The 23,248-nt window shown below is 47.2% G+C and overlaps 1 protein-coding gene across 1 annotated transcript in view; it reads left to right on the forward strand.

The window, feature by feature from the left end:
• Positions 1 to 23,248, forward strand: part of LOC146812814 (alpha-2-macroglobulin-like protein 1) — an 848,867-nt gene that overhangs the window by 501,675 nt on the left and 323,944 nt on the right. Inside the window, exon 22 of the mRNA XM_085615205.1 lies at positions 2,171 to 2,222. Within this exon, the coding sequence (XP_085471331.1) occupies positions 2,171 to 2,222 (52 nt within the window). The remainder of the gene's footprint in view (positions 1 to 2,170; positions 2,223 to 23,248) is intronic.

Consider the following 23,248-nt stretch of genomic DNA (forward strand, 5'->3'; position numbering starts at 1 on the left):
AGCTACCAAGGGGGTGAGCAGGGGTTATCTTTGGCGTGTAACTTCCTTGCCCTGACTAGAGTGGTGGTCTCTGCCTGACTTTGGCGCAAGCCTTAGCCAACCAGAAATCGCCAGGTCTAACAACCCGCAATTCAGAATTTTTAAAGGAGGCAAATGAGGCATTACATGCAGAACTGTTTTTTGACACAACAAATTCTGCATGTTTTGACCTTTTCTGGACTTTTCACGCCTATTAATGTGATTAGGTTTGATCAAGGTTGTAATAGTTATCATGCCTCTTTTAATTCTGATCCTTGTGCAAATAAGAGTTTGCGCAAGGATTGGAATTTAGCTCTTTATTTGTTATGAGGGCCATAGCCTCAGGATATACTGTGTTAATCCCACATGAATGAACTATCAGGGCCTGACCCATTGTTTCAGATATTAACGTGCTTTCTCGAAGTCAATGAACTTTGTGGTTTGTTCCCTGTCTCTGGATTTGTTATGTTAGCTTGAAACATGAAGGTCTGGAATTTAGTCTCGGGATTTTCTCTGCTAACCTGATACCCTTAAATTCTCACTGTTTGACAAGTCTCAAGATTTTTGCTATGCTATTTCCACACTGATGGAAGCTGAGGATTTGGCTATACATTGCTGCGCTGTTGCTATATTCAGCAGGATTTTACCTCCATTCTTAGATGTTTCTATATTATCTGACTATAAGCCAAACCCCTTAAGGTTGTAAATATTGTTCTGATAGTGACCAATTACAGAAAAACAGATTAATGTAGGCTGGGAGATTGTCAATTACTCACACACATTGCTGTGCACAATTATATCACTGTTGTGCACAAAAAGGTATTACATTGTTTTCTCCAAGAAAATCTCATAGCATGTATTTGTCAGAGTTCAGGAACTTTGTAACCTATTTAGGAAGAGTAGTTAAATGTTCTACATCATACTTTTCTAATCAAGATCCAGCTGTACGACCATTTCCTTTTGCGACTCACAATTTGTGAATTTCAGCGAATTGCAATTTGCAAGTCGCAAAAGGGAATGCACTAATGTGTCTCAGACACATTAGCGATTCCCAATTCGCAAATGATCTGCCTCATCAATATTCATGAGGCAGATTGCAATTTGCGACCCATTGGGAATGGGCAATAACACAGGGATGGTGGCCTGGTGAGGACAGCAGACCCCCATGTATGTGTTTGCTTTTTCAATAAAGCAACTTTTATTTTTATTAATGCAGCCTTACACAGGGCCGTACTAGCCATAGTGGGCACCGGGCAATCCCCGGGTGGGGGCCGGTTTTGGGCCCATGGGGGCCGTTTTTGGTTCCAAGTCCGGCCCTGGCCTTACAGGAAAATGGGATGCATTTCAAAAATAAAAATGAAACGTTTCAGTTGTTTAAGAGAGGCAGTGACTACTGCCTGCTCTTAAAAAAACATTTTGCTTCTAATCACAAAGTTGAAGGGGTCCCATCGAGACCCCTTTCCGTTTGCCGCTGGCTTACCACCAGTTTGAAATTGGTGGTAACTGCGATTGCTTTACAACTGCATTTGTGGTTGCAAATCAATCTTACATCCCTCTGCGACTCGCTATTTAGAAAGGGACGTCCTTGGCATTCCTCTTCCTAAAGCAACTCGTAAAACCTATTTTATGAGCCAGTAATAGGATGCAGACTCGCAAAATAGGTTTCGTTCATGCTACAATCCTTTTTAGTGGTCGCAAACAGCCCGATTTTCCGTTTGCAACAACAAAAATGTTCGAACATGTGGCCAAGAATCTGTATTTGTAACATTTCTTTACAAAATGAATTTGCTGCATAAAAGATTACAAAAGCAATTAATTACATTACAAATAAGTACTTCTTATCACAGGCTATTAAAACAGGGTGATTTCTTGATGGTAGAGGAGAAGTTGGGCAGGAAAATTGGAAAATATGCCTATTTTTTATTTTACTGAATCTTCCAGCTTCTAAATGTCATACTTTTCCTGATATTGTGAAGAGGACGTTCACTGAGTTATACCTTCAGATGCACATTCCAATGGTAATTAAAAGCAAAAAATTGGATTTCACCTTACTCAATGAAATCTTAAGCTCAGCAGGAATGAATTATTGGTGTTACATTTTCTGTAGTATACATTTGTCTTGCCTATAATTTGACTATCTCCTTCTCCACAGCCTGAGGGCATCCCTGTGGAAAAGACACAGAGCACTCTTCTCTGCCCAAAAGGTAAGGCTTGCAAATGTCACAGAGAAACAGTCATGGACTGCTTAATGGAATTGTAAGGCTACATCTGATGGAGACTTCTAGCCGCAGTTTCCTTACCTTAGAATATATCCCCGGCGTCAGACTGGATAGAGAAACATTTGAGCAATCCCCTTGTGTGCTGGTAGGTGGCATCTTGTGGTGATTTGTGGCATCATTGGCATCCTCAGTGCCGGAAGTGACAACCAGCGCCACCCCAGCGCGCTCAGTTCCTTTTTATCCGTGCCATCAGCATCTATCCGAACGAGCTCCCCTCAGTCACTTTTTAATTGGATTATTTCGACTAGTGTGCCTTTTTTCCATTTTCTTGAGGCAAGGATGCCCCATAGAAAATCTTCTGGGTTCAATCCTTCTGCAGCCTGTCATCTACAGATGTCGTTAGCGGATTCCCCACTTAATCTGTATGTGGTGCCTGGAGAGGGACCACAACTCCATATCATCTGCGGAGTGCAGGACCATGAACTATGAGACCATCCATGAGCAGGCAATTAAGTTCTTAGCCACTCACCATGTGATTCTGCACCACTCCAGGTCCCGTTCATGTGGGAGGTCTTGGGTCTGCTAACGGAGTTGCTCAAATCAGTGGTGCCATCACACTCTCAGACCTCTTCAGGTAAATCCCATTAGATGAAGTCCAAGAATTCAAAGTGCTCTTAGACTTCTCTGCCTCCCATCCATTCCTGGATAACGCAAGATAACAATGCCACAAATCTGAGCCCCACTCTCAGGTTGGTACGGTGCAGATGGCTTAAAAAACTGGGTCAGCTCTATGCTTCCCCGAGTTTACCAGACCTGGAGCGGCTGCCGCCCAATTCCAAGAATTTTATGAGGCCATGAGCCTCATCTTTGGATGGCTGAACCCCTCTGGGGTGTCCTCAGACCACATGGGTTCGTGAGGGTCTTGAACTGGGGCTCTGCTGCCTGGTCAACCCTCAGCATCCCTCAGGATCCATTTATGGATCCGGATCGGTCTCGGCAGGCACTTTGCAACCTCCATCAGGAACCGTTCCAGTGACCCTGGCCTTGGCACCGCAGGACCTATTGTGATTCCTGACTCTGATAATGAGTCAGATTGGTGTTGCACGATGTCTGTTCCAGCACTGGCCAGGCCCACACAGCCTGAATTGGAGACAGCTCTATTACCCTGTAGGGCTCACTGAGGAACATGAATGAATATGAGGATCCCTATACTTACATTTAACCCCTAGCAGAGTCCATGGTCGATGACAAGTGGTACGAGAACCTCTCTCCTCCTACAGTGGCTTTGGGGGAAAGGGCTTATTTTGTGATAGTAGACTTGAGGGTGGCTGAGGTCCTGGAGCTAACGCTGCCAGTGGTTGAGGTCATGACCAGCGTCTTGCGAGAGGTGCTTCAACCCAAATTATCTCCTACAGAACCCTATTACACTTTAAGGAAGCCTTCACTGATAACCGGCTTGGGGCCTGGGCCAAGCCCTATGCAGGCACTCTTGAGCACAGGACCATTGCTCGCTGCCATTGCCCGCCTCTTGGGGAGCCAGCCTTCCTCACCCAGCACCCCTCCCCTGTAGGCCCGCTAGTCCAGATCTCAACCCACCCAGATCAATCCCGGGGTATTTTCTACCACATCAATGAATAGGGAATCCAAGAGGCTGGATACCTTCGGTAAGAGGATTTTCTCTTCAAGCAGCCTGGCACTGCGGTCCATGAACACTGTGTGCTTATTAGGCCATTATTCCCATACTGTGAGGAATACAGTTGCACAAGTGGTGGCTATGGTTCCAGATGAGTCCTGACCATACTCTCCCAAGCTACTGTTAGTGGACAGGATGCAGCGAAGTTCACAATCAGATCCAGGTTGAGCAGTCCAACTCCCTTGGTAGAACTATTGCTTCTTTGGTGGCACTCCAACGTCACACCTGGTTGAGAATTTCAGGGAATGTCCAGGCATCCCTTATGGACATGCCCTTTGATGGGATACACCCGTGACAAGACAGATTCTGCCTTGGAGAGATTCAAGGACAGCAAGACCATCACTAGGTAGTCTGTGGCTCTACAACAGATGCATTCTGCCCCTTCTGTGGTTATGGTAGGGGCTATCAACTGCATCCATTTCCCCTTAGCTACCTCGGCCAGCAGTCACAGTCCATTGCTGGGGTGACGGCTCCCACAAGCCTCATGGGGCCCAAAGCCAGAGGTCCACCCATGTTTCCCCCCCCCCCTTCTCCGACAGCCACACAGTCAAAGCCTCTTTAGTATGTCCTTGATCCAGACCAGCATAGGCATCCACTTGGTGGCAGGGTCTGACACCATCTCCCCAATGGTGGAAGATCACTACAGACAAATGGTTGCCCCAGATTGTGCAACATGGTTATGCCTTCCCCTTTAAATAGACCCTAATGCAACTACCCCGTCTCCCGATTGGCTGATGGAGAATCACCTTGCGCTCTTGCGGCAGGAAGAATTGGCCTTTTTTTGCCAAAGGAGCATTGAGAGGCTGCCAGCATTAAGTTGTGGTTGCTATTCCTGCTACCTTTTGGTGCCAAATGAGAATTGAGGACTCCGCTCTATCCTAAACCTGACCCTTCTTTATTACTTAAAAAAAAAAGAAAAATTCAATATGCTCATCCTGGCTCAGGTTTTCTCTGCCCTCGGCCTAGAGACTGGGTGGTAGTGTTGGACTTGCAGGACATCTATTTTCACATTCCCATTCTGCCTGTCCACAGGCATTACCTGTGGTTCAGTGTGGGCCACTAGCATTAGCAGTTTACTGTGCTCCCTGTTGGCCTTACCAGTGCCCCACAGGTGTTTACCTCCTTGTGGCAATAACATCTGTTTGGAGTGTTAGCAAATACCAAGCACCTTCAGTCTTTCCAGGCAAGTTGATTCCTAGAGCAGAGCATCCTTTTCTCCAAAGATAGACACACCTTTCCACATCTGGCAGAACGCCACCCTGCCTACCTTTCTCCCCTTACCAATTTAAATAAAGAAGAGGAGATACTCCATTGCCTGGATCCAAAAAGAGTATTATTGTTCTACATTGATCGTACCAAAATTTACCGGTGGACAATCAACTCTTTCTTGGCTTTGCACGGGCAAAGAAAAGGAAGGCATATCAGAAGAAAATCATCTCTTGATGGATCATCCTCTGCATTCAAATCTGCTATGCAGTGGCCAAGAAACAGCCCCCTGAGGGCGTGAGAGGTCATTCCACCTGAGCTGAAGCTGCGACCACTGCATTAGCTAGAGGGGTCCTAGTCTGGGACATCTGCCAGGATGGTACATCGGCATAACTGCACACATTCATGAAACCCTACAGCCTCCATTGTCAGATCCAGTGAGATGGGCATTTTGCCAGTTTGTTTCTCTAGAACTTCTTAGTTTAAAACAGTTCACAGACCCACCTCCAGGGACAGATTGCTTTGCGATTTGGTCTCTAGAAGATGAATTAGTAACTCACCTTCAGTAACGCCTTATTTGGTAGAGATTTTAACTAACCATAGATTCCTTACCGACCCTCCCATTCTCCCCATTCTGCCCCTTGTCTTGACATATGAAAGAGATTATTCCGAACCCTACTTTGCCACACTAGTCATTCTTTCTCAGCTTGGCTCTGTGGTTCTGGTGTAGAAAAACAGTTAAGAACTGAGTTGACACCTATATTGGATGCCACTCATGCCACTTCTGGCATGGACAACGCGAATGAGTCCAGGAGGAGCTAAACGACGCCAGCTATCAGCACACAAGAGGATTGTTAAAAAATCTCCAGATGCAGTCTGGTGCCTGGGGAATATTCTAAGGTAAGGAATCTGTGGCGAGATGGAGTCTCAAGCAGTAAGGCATTACCAAAGGTAAGTAACTTGCTTAATGGTAAAATACTTCATGCCGTGCTGTTTTTATTCAGAAATGAGGGCTGCAGAATATGCAATCATAGATATACTCCATGTCCTATTGTTGTGATTCTTTGAGTTTAGGATTTGCACCTGTTGTGAGCAGAGTACATATAATATATGCCTACTTTTAATTCTCGATTCACCACCAGCAATAAGCTGGTAATAAAGCACAGAGACAAATGGGTGCTGAAATGGGTACAGAATCATTTATAATTATTTCCCTCAAAACGTTAAAAAAAAATGCAAGATCGAGGACTCATTTCCTATCATCTATCTACACAAGAAATTGCATCATTGGATTTCCTTCCTTTTATCTGCACAGGAAGGCACATCAGTGGATGTCCCATTAACCATCTGCACAGGAAGTGACATCACTGAATTCCAACCCAAATTGTCCTTAAAAGAGGAAGCCAAGCAAGACAACTCACTTGCCATTATCCATCTGCACAGGACGTGACATAGCTGGATTTTCCATCATCCATCAGCATAGAAAGCAACTCAACACACACCTGACCACCACTACACCACCACACTGCCTGTCCTGCATACTTCTCTACAGTAGCTCCCTCAGTAAACATGCCACTGATATTTGAGATTTGCTACATGACCGCTCACTGGACCAGCTTTTCCTGACTGAAAGCTGGTCGACTCCTTCGTCGGCCCCAGTCATCACAACAGCCACTCGTCCCAGATACAAGATCACAAAGCAGGACAGGACCAACCGACCCTGCTACTGGAATCACTATGATCCATCTGGTGCTCCACACCTAGGAAAGCACCACCTACAACATGAAACATGACCTTGAAGATCATCACCCCCAACTACACCCTTAGCGGTACCTTTGTCTTCCACTTTCCGGGACCACGAACCAACTTCAGCTTCATCATCTCAGACTTTGTCACCCCTCCTAATCCTCATCTCCAGCACCTTTATGCTCCTCAGTGACCTTTACTACCATCTGAGGACCTCACTGACCAGCCTGATGAATCTCCTCAAGGACCTGTCCAACCTCGGACTAAACTGGCAAGCCACAGTACTGCTACCGAAACCCATCTTCAACGGCTTCAGCAAAATTATAGTAAACCATACCCACACCAATCACCTAGTCCGACCACATCCCCATCAATTTCAGCATGCCCATTGCACATCACTGCTTAAAAACCATACACAAATCTTCACCACAGGACTAGAACAAGAAATCAGAATCATACTTGTCCTCCCAACTCCTATACCACCAGCATCAAGAAAACAACAACCTCCACAAATCTATCCCACCTTCAGCACCTGGTTCACTGCCTGCACGGATACCCTGGCTCCTCTCAAAGCAAATAAAGCAATGAGAAACAGACTGCAAGCAATCCGGTACACAAATGAGCTCGGTCTCACCAAATTTTACTGCAAGTACTTGAAAGCAGATGGAGACAAAGTCAGAATGACACCAACAAGAACACCTACAAATCTGCTCTCAGACTCTACCATCAGCAAATTAGAGGCACCAAATGCTCTACGCTCAATGACCCAATCGAAAGCACTGCATCGAAAGAAGCACAAACCACCAAGGAACTCTTCTCCATAGTGTAAGATTTCACCTCTCTGGCAGCCAGCTCCACCAGCGTAACCTCTTCTAGGACCTCTGCAACCAGCTGTCCCTATTCTTCAGCAACATGACCAACAAAATCTATGTCAACTTCTAGCCCAACCAGAACCTTCTACCCTTGCAGCTATCCTGCTTATCTCAATCAACAACCAGGGACCACCCTGACCACCTGTCCCACCATCATCACAAGAAACTGCAACAAGCATGAAGTCCATACACTCTGGAGCACCCTTGGACCCCTGTCCTCACTACATCTTCATCAAAGGACTGGAAATCATCAGCACAGCCCTCACCTCAATCTTGAATGATTCAATCATTACAGCCACCTACCCAGATGCCTAGAAACACACCACAGAACTCCCTCCTCAAGAAACCCTAAGCAGACCCAAAGATATTAGCTAACCAATGACCTATTTTCCTGCCACCCTATTGTGGAAAACATAACAAACAAATGCATAACCCCCCACCTCAATGACAACCACCACCTCAACACCACTCAACGCTGATTCAGGCCCAAGACTTTGGCCGGCCTTCTCAGGAAACCCTGGGCGAGTTATTACATTGCGGAACTTCACACATCCGAAAATGTGACGGTTGCAGGTCAAGAAGCAGTACACGACGAAATGATCTCATTCCTCTCTGCATGAGGCCAAACAACTGCTGGCCCCTCCTGATCGTGATACTTTTTTGATTCAATATAGTGCTCTATATGCACCGACGTGCTCTAGATGCGCCGTTTATGGAGGAGGATGTGATCCAGGCAATCAGACCTCTTCCGGGAGATAAAGCTCCCAACCTGGATGGTCTTTTGGCTGCATTCTTTAAAAAATTTGCGGCACTACTATGCCTGCATCTCATAAATATGTAAAGGAAGTAACTGGTAAGGGGGGAGCTGCCCCCATCATTTAGAGAAGTTCTCATCATCACGGTCCTAAAACCTGATAAGGATCCACAGAGCTGTGAATCCTACAGACTGCTGTCCATGATCAATCTGGACAACAACATTCTGGCCAAACTTATTGCCTCGTGACTCCTCCCTTTGCTGCCTCTCATAATGCGGCCAGATATGTCGGGCTTTGTTCCGGGTAGGGTTACAATGAACAACTAACGCACCATCTTTGCCACAAAGCAAGAGATTGATCCAATGCTGCAAGTGGCCGCTATCTTCTTAGACGCCACCAAGGCGGTTGACTCCCTTGAATGGCCGTATCTATTTGTGCTCTTGGCCTGCCTGGGGATCAGTCCTAAATTCATTCAGATGGTTGCCCTCCTATATTCAAGACCCACCGCAAGGCTTTGGATTAATGGGGTGATAACACCCCCGTTCCGGGTCTCTCAGGGGATGAGGCAGGGGTGTCCGCTCTCCCCAATCCACTTCACCATGGCCATGGAACATTTGCCGGCACGCCTCAGATAGCACCATGCACACCGAGGTCTAGCTTTCACACCCCGGATGATAATTGTCTCCTTGTGTGCGGATGATGTTACTCTATATGTGAAACGTCCGGCTGAGACCTTAGATCCTTTGATTAGAGAATTCATTAGATTCAGAGGGTTATCAGGCATATTCATTAACTGGGCAAAGTTGGTTATTTTCTAGTTAACGTAGACCACTATGCAGTTTCGATCCGAGTTCCCCCTTTGCTGTGGGGAGGATCCAGTGAAATACCTGGGAATATGGCTAAACCGAGATGTTGAGTTACTATGGTAATCCAACTATGGCTGGCTTATAGACTGGCTGGAGAGTCATCTGAAGCAGTGGACAGGAATACCACTGTCCTTGGTGGGCTGTCTGGCAATTGCTAAAATTGTTATTCTTCTCAAATGTTTTTATCTATTCATTAATCTCCCACTCCTTCTTAACAGCAATTTCAGGCATAGACTACCCTCGGACATGATCACATTGACATGGGCGGGGAAACAACCCAGGGCCTCTCAGGAGACATTGACGTTTCCCTTCAAGCAGGGTGGACTCGGCGCGCTAGATATGGATATTTATTATAGTTGCACACAGGCCCAATTTAGATTCCACCGGGTGTATGTAGTGTCTTCAATGGAAGAAGAAAACACGATCACATGGAATCTCTATATACATTCTTAGACAGACGTTCCACATGGAACAATACTAGAAGGATATTCTTTACTGCTTAAAGGCACAATACAATGTCACAGTGTACCCCACGCAATTCATGGCGCACACTGCACCAGAACATGACCAAGCGGCACCATATCTCTTACATATGGTCCTTTACAGGGCCCAATCTAGGCGGCGGGCCAGAGTGGACACGGTCGGCTGCACTGTATGCGCCTGGTATGAACTTTGCTGTAAAGCACGGTTGGAGGTGTTATACGCCCCCTCTGTACCTCTAATTAGACATTCTTTTTCTCGGGATGCAGGAGCCTGTGATAGATTGAGGAGACTTCAGCTTACCACAATGGGAGATGAATTCCCAGAGGGAATATTTATTGCACCCCAACAAGCTCTGGAGCGAACAGAACTCAGTGTGTTGGGCAGATTTATCCATTATCAGCTCTGGGCTACCCTGAGTGCCGACTTTGCTTCATATCCAATAGCGCCACCCAGACTTCGGGTACTGGGAAGATTCTTGAAGAATTCATCTCCTCGCAAATTGATAATTACTACTACTATATACTGAAATGTAACGTACAGTGCCGGTGTGTGTTCCTAGGGCGTGACAGGAATGGGAGATCCAGCTGGGTTCAACTGTATCGGAGGAACAGTGGTGATTCTGTTTTGCTCAGGCTAAAGAACTGTTCCCTAACTACAGGCTGCGCTTGATTCATTTAACATTTTTGCATAGATTATATAGGATGCCAGAATGGCTGCACAGGGTAGGTCTGATTGAGGATGCGCGATGCATTAGGTACATGGCTCCCTGCATGACCTTCTGAGGTTCCGTGTGGGACGGAACGACACTTTTGAGTGGTGACGAATATGGATGAGTTTGGTGTCTACGAACCGCAAATGACGAGTATAGTGGGTGTACGCAGTTTCGCTATGCAACCACGTATGGTTCGTCTTATTTTTGGGTTTGTTCATCCGAACCCTCGGGTTCCATTTTAGATACAGCATCCATTTTGTTTCTTGCCCTCAAGTAGCCAGCGAACGGACTTTGTCCGCTTCGTGACCCTGGGGCTCCCAAGCTTATACGAGGGACACGTGTTTCTTTGAGTGTGACTTTTACGACGAGGGAAATGACACGGCGAAGGCAGATGGCCCCGCTCGAGGCTCATTTTGCCGTGCCGGTCTATTGTTTCAGTCATGCATACATTGGACACGAGGTCTTTGATCCCGTTATCAAGTTTCCTTTATTACTCCTAACCTTCTTTTCTAACCTGTTGTGCATCCTTGTCTTTTCTTTGCATCTGTTTTCGTCCCTTCTCCTAATGTGTTTACGGTCAGGATGGAATGTGTTTTATTGCAGAGAAGATATATTTTTACAGTTGGGAACCGGCAATACTGTTGTAATTATGTTCCGGCCTCCTGAAACATGAACACGACTCTTTTTAAGTTTATTGTGGGAACTGGGTTGTAACCTTTGTTTGCCATACTGTGCTATGGCAAAAACGTGTATAAAAGGAGCGATCCACTTTTGCAATTCGAAGCAGTCTCCGAGAACCTACACGTTGTGTACTTCTTGTGACCTCTGTATCCCTGCAGTAAATAAACGCTGATCTCTGACGTCGCTGGAAGTGTCCCGTGTCTCTGTGTTTCGTACGCCAGAGCAGGTAACCCACGAAGGTTTCAGGTGTTGTTCCCTGGCACCGCTGGGTCTTAGAATAACCCAGTCCTTCAGTTGGCGCCCACGTGGGGCGACATCAACGGTACCGGTCCAAAGCCCGACGATCGTGAGGAACTTCGTGTGAAATCTCCGAGGGAAGGTGCACCCCGCTTCATCGATCCAGTTGTCGGAATAAGTGGCCCGACGTCTTTTCCCGCGAAGATCCCCGCCTCCTGACGGCTGCGACGGACTGATGCCCTGACTGTCGACCTGTTTTGGCGCCTGGCGTAGTCCTTTGTACGGTGAGACGATAGACGGGCCTTCCTGGTGACGCCATTGGTCTCTCAGTTAAGTATTTGTGGGTCGCTCCCAGTGTTCCTTTGTTGTTTGCATGGTTCCATAGCATTCGTGGCTCTTAGTTGTTGGGTTTTATTTGACGATTGCAATTGCCAAAAACCGAGGGTCTTGCATTTTTTGTGCGAGGATATCATAATTCGATAGCCCTTGAAGTTTGTAAACTCGGTTAGTGTGCACGATGCCTGGCCGTAGTACTTTGTTTGGGTTTTTTAAATGTTGCAGAATGGATTCCCGGCTGGAGGATTCGTGTCCGATACCTCCGGTTGGAACTCCAATTTATGAGCTCTATAGTCGCCATGGCGTGGGTCCTATCGTGTATAATGACTATTGGATCCGCTACACTAAAAATGATGGCGTCCTTAGTTGGCCATCACATGGTAGTTTCGAAACTACTGTCTTAGATAATTTGGAAACTAAACTGTTTAAAAAGAAGGCTAGGCCGGCCATGTTTGATTCCTTCCGGTTATGGCGGAAAGAGGCCAAGCAGAAAGAAATCAAACAGAGTAAGAAAAATAAAAGAGAAGGTGTCCTTACGGTGATGCGAAATGCAGAACAGTATCAGCGAGACAAAGAAGAGAAAGAGCAGGAAGTTAGTGCTCGACTTCATCATATGGCGGTGGATAAATGTTATCCGGTGTTACCGTCTAATGCCGAGAAGACGGGAGACGAGGCGATAGAGGATTCGTTACTATCTTATCTGTTGAAATCACCACCTCCCTATGCTCCCGATGCTGTGGGTCCTGTGCTTCTACCTCTTCCTCAACCTGCTGTTTTGGCGGCTGCTGGTCAGCCCGCCGTTCCTCCCGCTCTCCCGAATCCCCTTGTGCCGCAGATCGTTCATCCTCTTTTACCGGTTTCTCCTCCTACTGCGCCTTTCCAAGTCCCTCCTCAGTCTGCCGTTCCCGCTACTCCTGGTACCGCGTCTACTTCCACTGCCTCCACTCCTACTGTTGCTGCGCCTGCATCTTCTTCCTCTTCTCCTTCTGTTCGTAGCCGTCTTCTGACTGCTGTTGCTACTCTTTATTCTCCGCTTTTTGGGCCAATACTCGGCTCGGCTCTTTCAGATGTTGCTCAGAGGCGCAGCCAGCTTCCTGATGGTAGGGAACGTGAATCGCTGGTAAAAATGGCACGTAGATGGATTCGTAATCCTGTTAGATACACTTCGCGTGTAGTGTTCGAAACGTTTTCTCAGTTTAATGCGCCCACTCAACGATTCGTGTTTGAAGAACTGTGTAAATCGTTGAAGGAGGAGTGGGATCATGATGTGGTCGATAATGTACCGTCCGAGGTTTCTGAGCTCCAGCATCAGTTCACAACTGGTATGATTGTAGGTGACAAGGTTCGAGATGCTCTCGAACGCTTGTTATCCTTTCGATGTACAGTGCAACCTCGAGTATTGTTTAAAGAAGAGACTGCAGAGTGGATGGCAAAACCTGGTCAATATCCTATGCGGGAAGTTCCCCCAGTGTGGATGCCAGGTAATCCTAACGCTAACCCTGCTGTCCCGGGCCGTTTTCAGCGAGTGTGGATACACCTCCCTTGGAAACGATCGGAAGTTTTACAGGTGAAGCAAACTTTGCCTGACCCCCGTAAAAATCCTGCAGGTTATTACAAAGAGCTGTCCCAATTGGTGGATGCTACTGTTATGAACCTTGCTGATATTGACATGTTGTTTGGCAATGTAGTGCCTCAGCCGATTTGGGCGAAAATCCGTCACGAGAATCACGTGGCCGAGTTAGGCGGTGACTGGGCTGCCCTTACGGCGGCAGACACTCAGCAAGTTGGTGGGGCTAAGCCTGAACAGCTCATTGTGGAGCTGCCCCAGAGGATAATTACCCTTATGAAAACGCTTATGCCAGCGATGCGCGTCAATTGGGACAAGTTGTCCGCGTGCAAGCAAAAGAGGGATGAAAGCGTTTCCGATTTCTTTACGAGATTCGAGGAAGCATTTGTTGATCATAGTGGCCAGGACATGAGTTCGGAGGGTGGTCAGCGGCTGTTTGTTGATAAGTTTGTATCGAACTTGTTGCCCGAACTTAGCAACAAGTTGAAAAATTCGGAGAGTTCGTGGGCTGTTTCTATCACTGCTCAAATATTGGCTACGGCCCAATATTACGAAAATAGAGAAAAGGAAGAAAGTGAGCGTGCAGATAAGAAAACGAAGGATCTTAAAACTAAGGTCTTATTGCAGCAAGCATACCCTCCGCGCCCGAATTTCAGTGACTCGCAACAGCCAAATCGATCGCAATCACAGTTTTCCAGATCGCAGACGCGAAATGACTCTCCCGCACCTCGTTTTGTGTTGGGATATAATCAATGTGCGTATTGTCGAGGGGAGGGCCATTTGAAGTTTAATTGTCCGGTTCTCCGTGATAGGAACAATGGCGTGTCAGCTCGAGGAGGACGTAGTGGTCCTCAACAAGCTTCACGTGGTAGAGGTCGTGGAGTTACTCAGAATCAGGCCGAGCGTTTTGCCACTTCCTCAGACTCGCAGAATTGTTTCGATCGACGCGAACCATCGTCCGGTAGATCTGCACAATATCATGTGGATGACTATTACGTCGAGCGTGATGTTGATACGGACGGTATCTACTAGGACAGCCATAGACAAAGGAAGGGAGAAGTATCAGTTCCGGTTGATCAGAGAGGGCCTTATGTTGCAGTAGCCACATTGGGCGTCGTTGAGCCTTTTCTGTTGGACACTGGTGCAGCAAAAAGTTCCATCATGCATTCGAAACTCCCTGGCGCGCCTTTGTCTGGCTTAACTAATGTTTCCGTTGGATTCTCTGGCGCCCCCGTTAGCAATCCAGTTTCTAGCCCCTTGCCCCTTAAGATTGGGTCTCATGAGTTAGAAGCTCCTTTGATTCTGACTACTGGTTGTGGTGAGAATCTTTTGGGCTTGGATTTGTTAAAGAGGTTACACGCGACTTTGTACTGCTCTCCTACGGGTGTGGAGCTTACATTGGGTGAGAGTGTGATTTCCCCTATGTATCTATCGATTAATAAGCTCCCACCGGAATTGAGTTCTCTTCCGGCTTCTTTGTGGGCGACGGGTCCCAATGATGTGGGCCGGCTGGATATACCACCTTATGTTGTTCAATTGAAAGTTGATGCGCGCTTACCACGCATACCCCAGTATCGTATCTCCCTTGATGGTGAACGGGCCTTGTTAGCGATCATTTATGATCTGATCGATAAAGATGTTATCGAGGAGACGCGAGGTAACGTGTGTAATAGTCCCGTGTTGCCTATCCTGAAGCGAACTGATCCCTCCAAGCCTCCCGTGTACCGTCTAGTTATTGACTTACGGGAAGTAAATAAAATTGTTGTCCCGCAGTTTCCTGTGGTGCCCGACATTACAGCTTTATTGACTCTGATTCCAGCCTCTGCATCATGGTTCTCGGTAATCGATCTGAAGAATGCGTTCTTTAGCATTCCAATTGCTGAGGAAAGTCGTGATTTGTTTGGGTTTTCATTAGGCGGTCGCAGTTTCCGGTTCAAACGCGCACCTCAAGGCTACTGTGAGAGCCCATCGATTTACAGCCAAGCTCTTAAGAGTCAACTGGATGCGTTTGTACTGCCGACTGGTGCGGCTTTAATTCAGTATGTCGACGATCTGTTGGTGGCTGCAGACACTGAACAAGTTTGCAGGACCGCTACTGTGTCACTGTTACAGCATCTCTGTGACTTACACCACAAGGTGTCACCTTCTAAACTACAATATTGTTGTCAAGAAGTTACCTACTTAGGTCACTTATTGTCAAAGGCAGGAAGAAGGTTGACCCCTGAAAGAATCGCAGCAATTGCTCGCATGACTGTGCCGACGACTCAGAGAGATGTGCGTGCCTTTTTAGGTATTACGTCATACTGTAGACAGTGGATCCCAAATTTTTCACTGTTGGCGAAGCCATTGATAGCTCTCACGTGCAAGGATGTTTCGACTCCTTTGCCATGGACGGAGGAATGTCAGAACAGTTTTTCTGAACTACGTGATGCGTTGTGTTCGGCTCCTGTGTTAGGTACTCCTGATTACAGCAAGCCATTCACATTATACGTCCACGAGAAGGAAGGTTGTGCGTTGAGTGTTTTAACGCAACAATTTGGTGGCAAGCAGCGCCTGTGTGCATATTTTTCCTCGACCTTAGACCCAGTAGCTAGAGCGTTGCCAAGTTGCTTGAGGGCGACAGCGGCAGCAGCGGCGTCTATTCGGCAGTCCGCAGGTCTGGTTATGGATAATATGCTCATGGTGATGGTTCCGCATGCAGTCGATACTCTCTTGAATCGGACAAAAACTCAACATCAGACTAGTGCAAGGTTGTCTGGGTACGAGCTGACCCTTTTGGCAAGTCATATACAGATCAAACGTTGTAATGTACTGAATCTGGCGATATTGTTGCCGATTAATATGGAATCAGATGAGGTGCCGCCACATGATTGTTATTTACGAACTGAGGAAGAAACAAAAGGTCGTGTGGACCTGAAAAACACTCCCTTGACAGATCCCGATGGTACTTTGTATGTGGACGGCTCGTGCTTTAAATTGCCGAATGGCGATGTGACGACTGCGTATGCTGTAGTGACGTTGAGCACGGTTGTGGAAACTGCGAGATAGAATCAGAATTCAGCACAAGCGGCAGAATTGATTGCATTGACAAGAGCGTGTGTTTTGTCTAAAGGAAAGCGAGTGAATGTGTTTACCGACAGCCAGTACGCATTCGGCATTGCGCACAACTTTGGAAGACTGTGGAGAGAAAGAGGATTTATGACATCGCATGGTACGAAGATTCAGCATGGGCAGCTCGTGAATGACCTTTTGGATGCACTTACATTGCCTAAACAAGTGGCGATCGTTAAATGTAGTGCACATCGGAAAGTGACGGATGATGTTGGTCGTGGTAATGCGTTTGCGGATGAGATTGCTAAGGAAACGGCTAAGGATTTTGCGACCCGAATGTATGTCACGAGTTCAGTGAGGTGGCCGACGGAGACTAGTATGTGTGAAAATACTGTTGAGAGTGTGAAAGCAATTCAGAATGAAGCTACTAAAGCTGAAAAGACCAAGTGGAAAGAAAGTACGGGAAAGTTGGATATGCATGGAAGTTGGGTTGACCTGACGGAATGTCAGAGGTGGATGTTACCAGATGCGTACGTATTAGCTGTTGTGACGATGGCTCATGGGTTGTCACATATTAGTGCGAAAGGGATATGCAAGTTCTTGTCCCCTGTATGGAAGAATGAGGGTATTGCTAAGTGTGCCGAGAGAGTGGTTAAGAATTGTATGGTGTGTTTGATGCACAATCCTGGCAAGGGCACCCCCACTCCACCTGGTCATTTTGCTCCTCCTGTTTGTCCCTTTGAGGTTATCCAACTGGACTTTATCCATATGGAGAGATGCAATAATCTGAAGTATGTTTTGGTTGTGGTTTGTGCGTTCTCCAGATGGATTGAGGCCTATCCTCTTAAGGATAATACTGCCCTGTCCACAGCAAAAATCCTGCTGAAGGAATACTTTCCTCGGTATGGAATGCCACGGATCGTATGGTCGGATAATGGAAGTGAGTTTGTGGGAAGTGTAATGCAGAGTGTGTGTAAGGGCCTGGGAATTCGTCAAAAATTCCATAGTGCTAATCATCCTCAGGCAGCGGGTTTGGTTGAAGGGTACAATGGTACCCTGAAGCTAAAACTCACGAAGATACAGGCTACGACTGGTCTATCATGGCCTGATGCCTTGCCTCTGGCTCTCCTATCAACCAGAGCGACTGTACACTCTCGAGTAGGGCTTAGCCCATATGAGATTGTGTTCGGCCGCCCTGCGAATATTTGGGGAGTCCCGAGGCCAAGGGCTTTTGATAGTCTTGAGTATCCAATGCTAATTGATTACCTTCATGATTTGACCACTAAACTACGGTTAATCCATCAACAGGTCTTTGAAGCTCTACCGGCGCAGACAGAGGGTCCTGGACATCAGCTCCGGCCAGGCGACTGGGTCGTTACCCGAAATTTTGGTCTAAAACGTAACTTGGAGCCAAGATTCATAGGACCCTTTCAAGTCTTGTTGACAACGAGGACTGCGGTTCGACTGGAGGGCCGGAAAAACTGGGTCCACGCCAGCCACACGAAGAAGGTACCGATCCCCTTACCAACAGACGGTTGGGTGAGAACTGGGATTTCGGCAACAGAAACTGAGACTCCTTTGCACTTTGTGCCGTTTAGTGACGCTCAACCTGTGTGGGATGGTTTGTCACTGCCAAACCCACCTGTGGAGTCATTGGTAGCAGAGAACCCAAGGTCTGACTCGTTGTCCACTTCATCGAACACTGTTGCGCCAGCTGAACAATTGTTTGTAGAGCAAACTCGACCTGGAAGAAGTCGATACTTTCTTCGTTCAAGGACTAATAAAAATTAGTAGTATATTTGCTTTTTGATGTTATGAACATTATGGACAATTATATCCTTTCTTTTTGAGTTCTTATGTGCTTTTCCACTGCTAAGAGATTTGTAATAAAATTGAACGTTTTGAGGAAACCCTTCCATCCGGGTTACCGTAGGGCCGTGCGGGTACTCCTTTCTGTTTAGCAGGTTTCTGACGCTAGGTCAGTTACTTTTGTCAATTCCCGGGAACTCCTGGGGATCGATAATCGCTACTCAGAACGAAGTGTGTCAAGTACGTCACGGACGGTTTGTAGAGGATGGCATTCTCTAAGCTGTTGGAAGTAGAAAGGACGTTGGCGCAGAGATTAGAGTTACGGAGGGTTGTACGAACAAAATGTTTTTTGTTTCAGGTGTTCCTACTGTTTCTGACCGTATCTATGTTATTGGTGGGTGGAGTGTATTTTGGGGTACCGTTGTTATTACCTTCTGTTCCACCCACTTTTTCTCCTAAACTAAGCTCCCTCACCACTGTTTCCCCACATTCTTTTCATCCTTTTCCTCAACATGAACAGGTTAGACGCGCGGAATTTATGAATAATTCCTTCGTGCAACTGCTACATCAGCATCAGTTGGTGATGAATACTACCAATTGTTGGGTGTGTGGGTTAATGCCACATACCATGGATAGGGGTATTCCATATTTGGTCCTTCCTTACAGCTCCCAGGGTTCAGCTCGAGCATTCCAAACTATGTTCCGTAGTGCACTAGATTCCTACCCCAGTCGAGAGCCACGTTCTGTCAATTTTGGTCCTGGGCCGTATCACAAGCCTTTGGCGATAGCGATAGCGGATTTAGATAGAGATGTTTTTGATGCATCGCTTATCCCAGATGAAGAAGTGCAGGCCTATAAGGATCTGAGCGAGGCTGAGTATAGTACGTCAGTGGGTGATAGACAGCTTAAGAGCTCGTCCCCAATATGGATTGTACCACACCTCGGTAATTTCTGCTTGAAAGGCTTGGGTCGAAATCCGAGAGCACAACTTGGGAACAGTGCTTGCACTGACACGTATGTTCTACCGATGCTCTCTTCCCCTGTTTTTCTGACCGCTAAGGGCATTTATTTTGTATGTTATGAACGCGCATATACATGGTTACCCCGTGATTTTTCGGGTACCTGTTATATTGCGAACCTTTTGCCACCGACTTTCACAGTTGCCTCAGACTATCACAAAACTAGAGTTGTGAGAGGCGTTGTTAGCAAAGAGGATACTGCCGGTCAAGAAGCAGGAGACTTTTTTAAGGGTTTATTGCCGTTTTGGGGACCTATGGTTAATAGTAGGAACCTAAGACAGTTGACCCGTGTAGTTGAGTCGACTGCTAATATTACTGCAAGTGCCCTTGGTAATTTAACAGCTGAACTTCAGGCGGATAGACTCATGACGTTACAGAACCGTATGGTTCTAGATGTTGTTCTTGCAGATAGAGGTGGTGTGTGTAAAGTTATCCATTCGAGTTGTTGCATTTTCATTCCTGACAATGCTCCAACTGTCTACCAAGCTATCTCGAAGTTGCACAAGATTTCCGAGTCCATACACGTGGACGAAGGTAATTGGACGCTTCTAGGATGGTTTTGGGGCCTGATGTCAACTTGGGGTTGGAAGATTCTGATGATCGTAGGAGTTGTTGTAACGTTTCTGTTCACGTGTTGTCTTTGTGTACAGTGTGGTCCTGCCTTATGTGGCCTTTGTGCTACAACGTGTATAAGACGGCCATCTGTTACCAAGGAGACGTTGATGAATAGAATGATGTTCCAGCAGCAGCTGAACGATCTGATGAATATTGAAATAGATTCCGATCTTGACTAGTGCTTGCCTACATGAGGGCAAAAGGAGCGTCTGAGGTTCCGTGTGGGACGGAACGACACTTTTGAGTGGTGACGAATATGGATGAGTTTGGTGTCTACGAACCGCAAATGACGAGTATAGTGGGTGTACGCAGTTTCGCTATGCAACCACGTATGGTTCGTCTTATTTTTGGGTTTGTTCATCCGAACCCTCGGGTTCCATTTTAGATACAGCATCCATTTTGTTTCTTGCCCTCAAGTAGCCAGCGAACGGACTTTGTCCGCTTCGTGACCCTGGGGCTCCCAAGCTTATACGAGGGACACGTGTTTCTTTGAGTGTGACTTTTACGACGAGGGAAATGACACGGCGAAGGCAGATGGCCCCGCTCGAGGCTCATTTTGCCGTGCCGGTCTATTGTTTCAGTCATGCATACATTGGACACGAGGTCTTTGATCCCGTTATCAAGTTTCCTTTATTACTCCTAACCTTCTTTTCTAACCTGTTGTGCATCCTTGTCTTTTCTTTGCATCTGTTTTCGTCCCTTCTCCTAATGTGTTTACGGTCAGGATGGAATGTGTTTTATTGCAGAGAAGATATGTTTTTACAGTTGGGAACCGGCAATACTGTTGTAATTATGTTCCGGCCTCCTGAAACATGAACACGACTCTTTTTAAGTTTATTGTGGGAACTGGGTTGTAACCTTTGTTTGCCATACTGTGCTATGGCAAAAACGTGTATAAAAGGAGCGATCCACTTTTGCAATTCGAAGCAGTCTCCGAGAACCTACACGTTGTGTACTTCTTGTGACCTCTGTATCCCTGCAGTAAATAAACGCTGATCTCTGACGTCGCTGGAAGTGTCCCGTGTCTCTGTGTTTCGTACGCCAGAGCAGGTAACCCACGAAGGTTTCAGGTGTTGTTCCCTGGCACTGCTGGGTCTTAGAATAACCCAGTCCTTCACTTCCTGTAACTTTCTTGGGACTGCCCCGACATTAGCTGTTACTGGGGGACTATCGTTGATGCAATAGAAGAAATGGTAGATTTGCATTTGTAGCACTCCCCTTTGACTGCACTGCTGGCATAAGTGGGAGCGTCCCTGTAGACAAAAGGAAATTAATTTCACTGCTCCTGCTGCTTGGTAAACAATGCATAGCGATGTGCTAGGGTTGGCCTCAAGCTCCTCGGTTAGAGGCTTGGCTTTGGGATGCAGTGTTCTGCCAGGGCCAACTGATAGCTTACTGGGACATTATGCCTGCCCAGGCATGACCCTGAGATATTTGATGCCCTTTGCAGACCTACCTGCGGCTGCGAACGCAGGATGAGAGCTGGTCTCCCCCCCCAGTTCCCCCGCTGGTAAGCAGACCTGATGACAATGGAGCAGACTGATGGAAGTTGGCAATGCATTGCTTGCACAGCGTAAAGTGAGGAGCTCAGTCTACTCCCCCCCTCTTGCCCTTTTTGGCTGTTTTCTTTGTTATGAACCCTAAGTTTGACTTATACACGAGTGACATGGGGATATTGTGCTTTTATACTAGAGGATGCTGTTAAAAGGCTGTATGGAGCTCAGACTCTTCTCATAATACTAAGATGATGATGCTTTGCTGTATTTTCCTGATTGTACTGACCGATATCTTCAATAAACATAAGTAAAAAAAAAACACAAGGCACTCACAATACTCATCTGACATGAGGAAAAAAAAGGGGGAAAAACCTCCTCAATTTAAGCCCCAATTTCAGAAAAAGAAGGTTGGGGCTATAACCACACACACTATACCACAAACACTGAGAACTCTCCTGCTGAACAGGAGGTGGGCGGTGACTCTCCTCGACAGCACGGCAGAGGTCACTATAGTGTACCGGAATCTCCAGGAGTTTCTGGAAGCAATAGCAACTGATCAATCAATCAATCAGGAATTTATAAAGCACGCTACTCACCCATGAGGGTCTCTAGGCGCTGGGGAAGAGGGGGGGTGCAGCTCCGGTTCAGTCAACGAGCCAGGTCTTGAGATTCTTCCTGAAGGTGTGCAGGGTGGGGGCGTGTCAGATGCTGATTGGGAGCTCAGTCCGGCTTTGGCTTCGACGTAGGAGAAGGCTCTTAAACCTGCTCTGGTTCTACGAATGCGGGGGTCTCTGCCAAGGCGAGGTCGGCAGAGTGGAGGTTCCTTGTGGGTACGTGGAAGGAGACTTTGTCGTTGAGGTATTTGGGTCCGATGTTGGATGGTTTTGTAGGCGTGGGTGAGCAGTTTGAAGGTTACTCTCTTCTCAACGGGGAGCCAGTGGAGGCTGCGTAGGTGTTGGTTCATGTGTTAGTGCCGTGTGCTGCCCGAGGATGAGCCTGGCTGCGGTGTTCTGGATGGTCTAGAGCTGGTGTAGGAGAATTCCGTTGATTCCGGCATAGACGGCGTTGCCGTAGTCCATTCTGCTGGTTATGAGTGCGTGGGTGACGATTTTTCTGCATTCAGGGGTATCCATTTCAAGGTCTTACGGAGGATGCGAAGGCAGTTGAAACTGGTGGAGGTGATGAAGTTGATCTCGTGGGTCATGCTGAGGCAGGAGTCAAGGATGATGCCGAGGTTCTGTGCGTGGTTTGTAGGGGTGGGTGGACTCCCGAGGGCAGAGGGCCACCAGGTGTTGTCCCAAGAGGAGGTGGGTGGTCCGAGGATGAGGACCTCAGTCTTCTCCAAGTTGAGATTCAGGCAGCTGCTTTTCATCCAGGTTGCGACGTCCTTCATTGGAAACAGAGTCTGGTGTCTTCGGGGTTCTTGGTGAGGGAGAGGATGAGCTGGGTGTCGTCGGCATAAGATACTATGCTGAGCCCATGCAGTCTGACGATAGCAGCGAGTGGGGCCATGTAGATGTTGAAGAGAGTGGGGCTGAGAGACGATCCCTGGGGTACTCCGCAGTTGATCTCTGTAGGTTTGGAGAGGAAGGGAGGGAGTCTGATCCTCTGGGTTCTTCCGGCAAGAAAGGATCAATCAATGAATCATTTGTAGAGCGCGCTGCTCACCCGTGAGGGTCTCAAGGCGCTGGGGGGGGTGCTGCTACTGCTCGAATAGTCAGGTCTTGAGAAGTCTCCTGAAGGTCAGCAGGTCCTGATTCTGTCACAGGCGGGTAGGGAGGGTGTTCCAAGTCTTGGCGGTGAGGTGGGAGAATGATCTGCTGCCGGCAGTCGTATGCCAGATCGGATCAAGTTGAGGGCGGATTCT

The sequence above is a fragment of the Triturus cristatus genome, chromosome 7 (assembly GCF_964204655.1).
Source record: "Triturus cristatus chromosome 7, aTriCri1.1, whole genome shotgun sequence".
NCBI classification, from domain to species: Eukaryota; Metazoa; Chordata; class Amphibia; order Caudata; family Salamandridae; genus Triturus; species Triturus cristatus.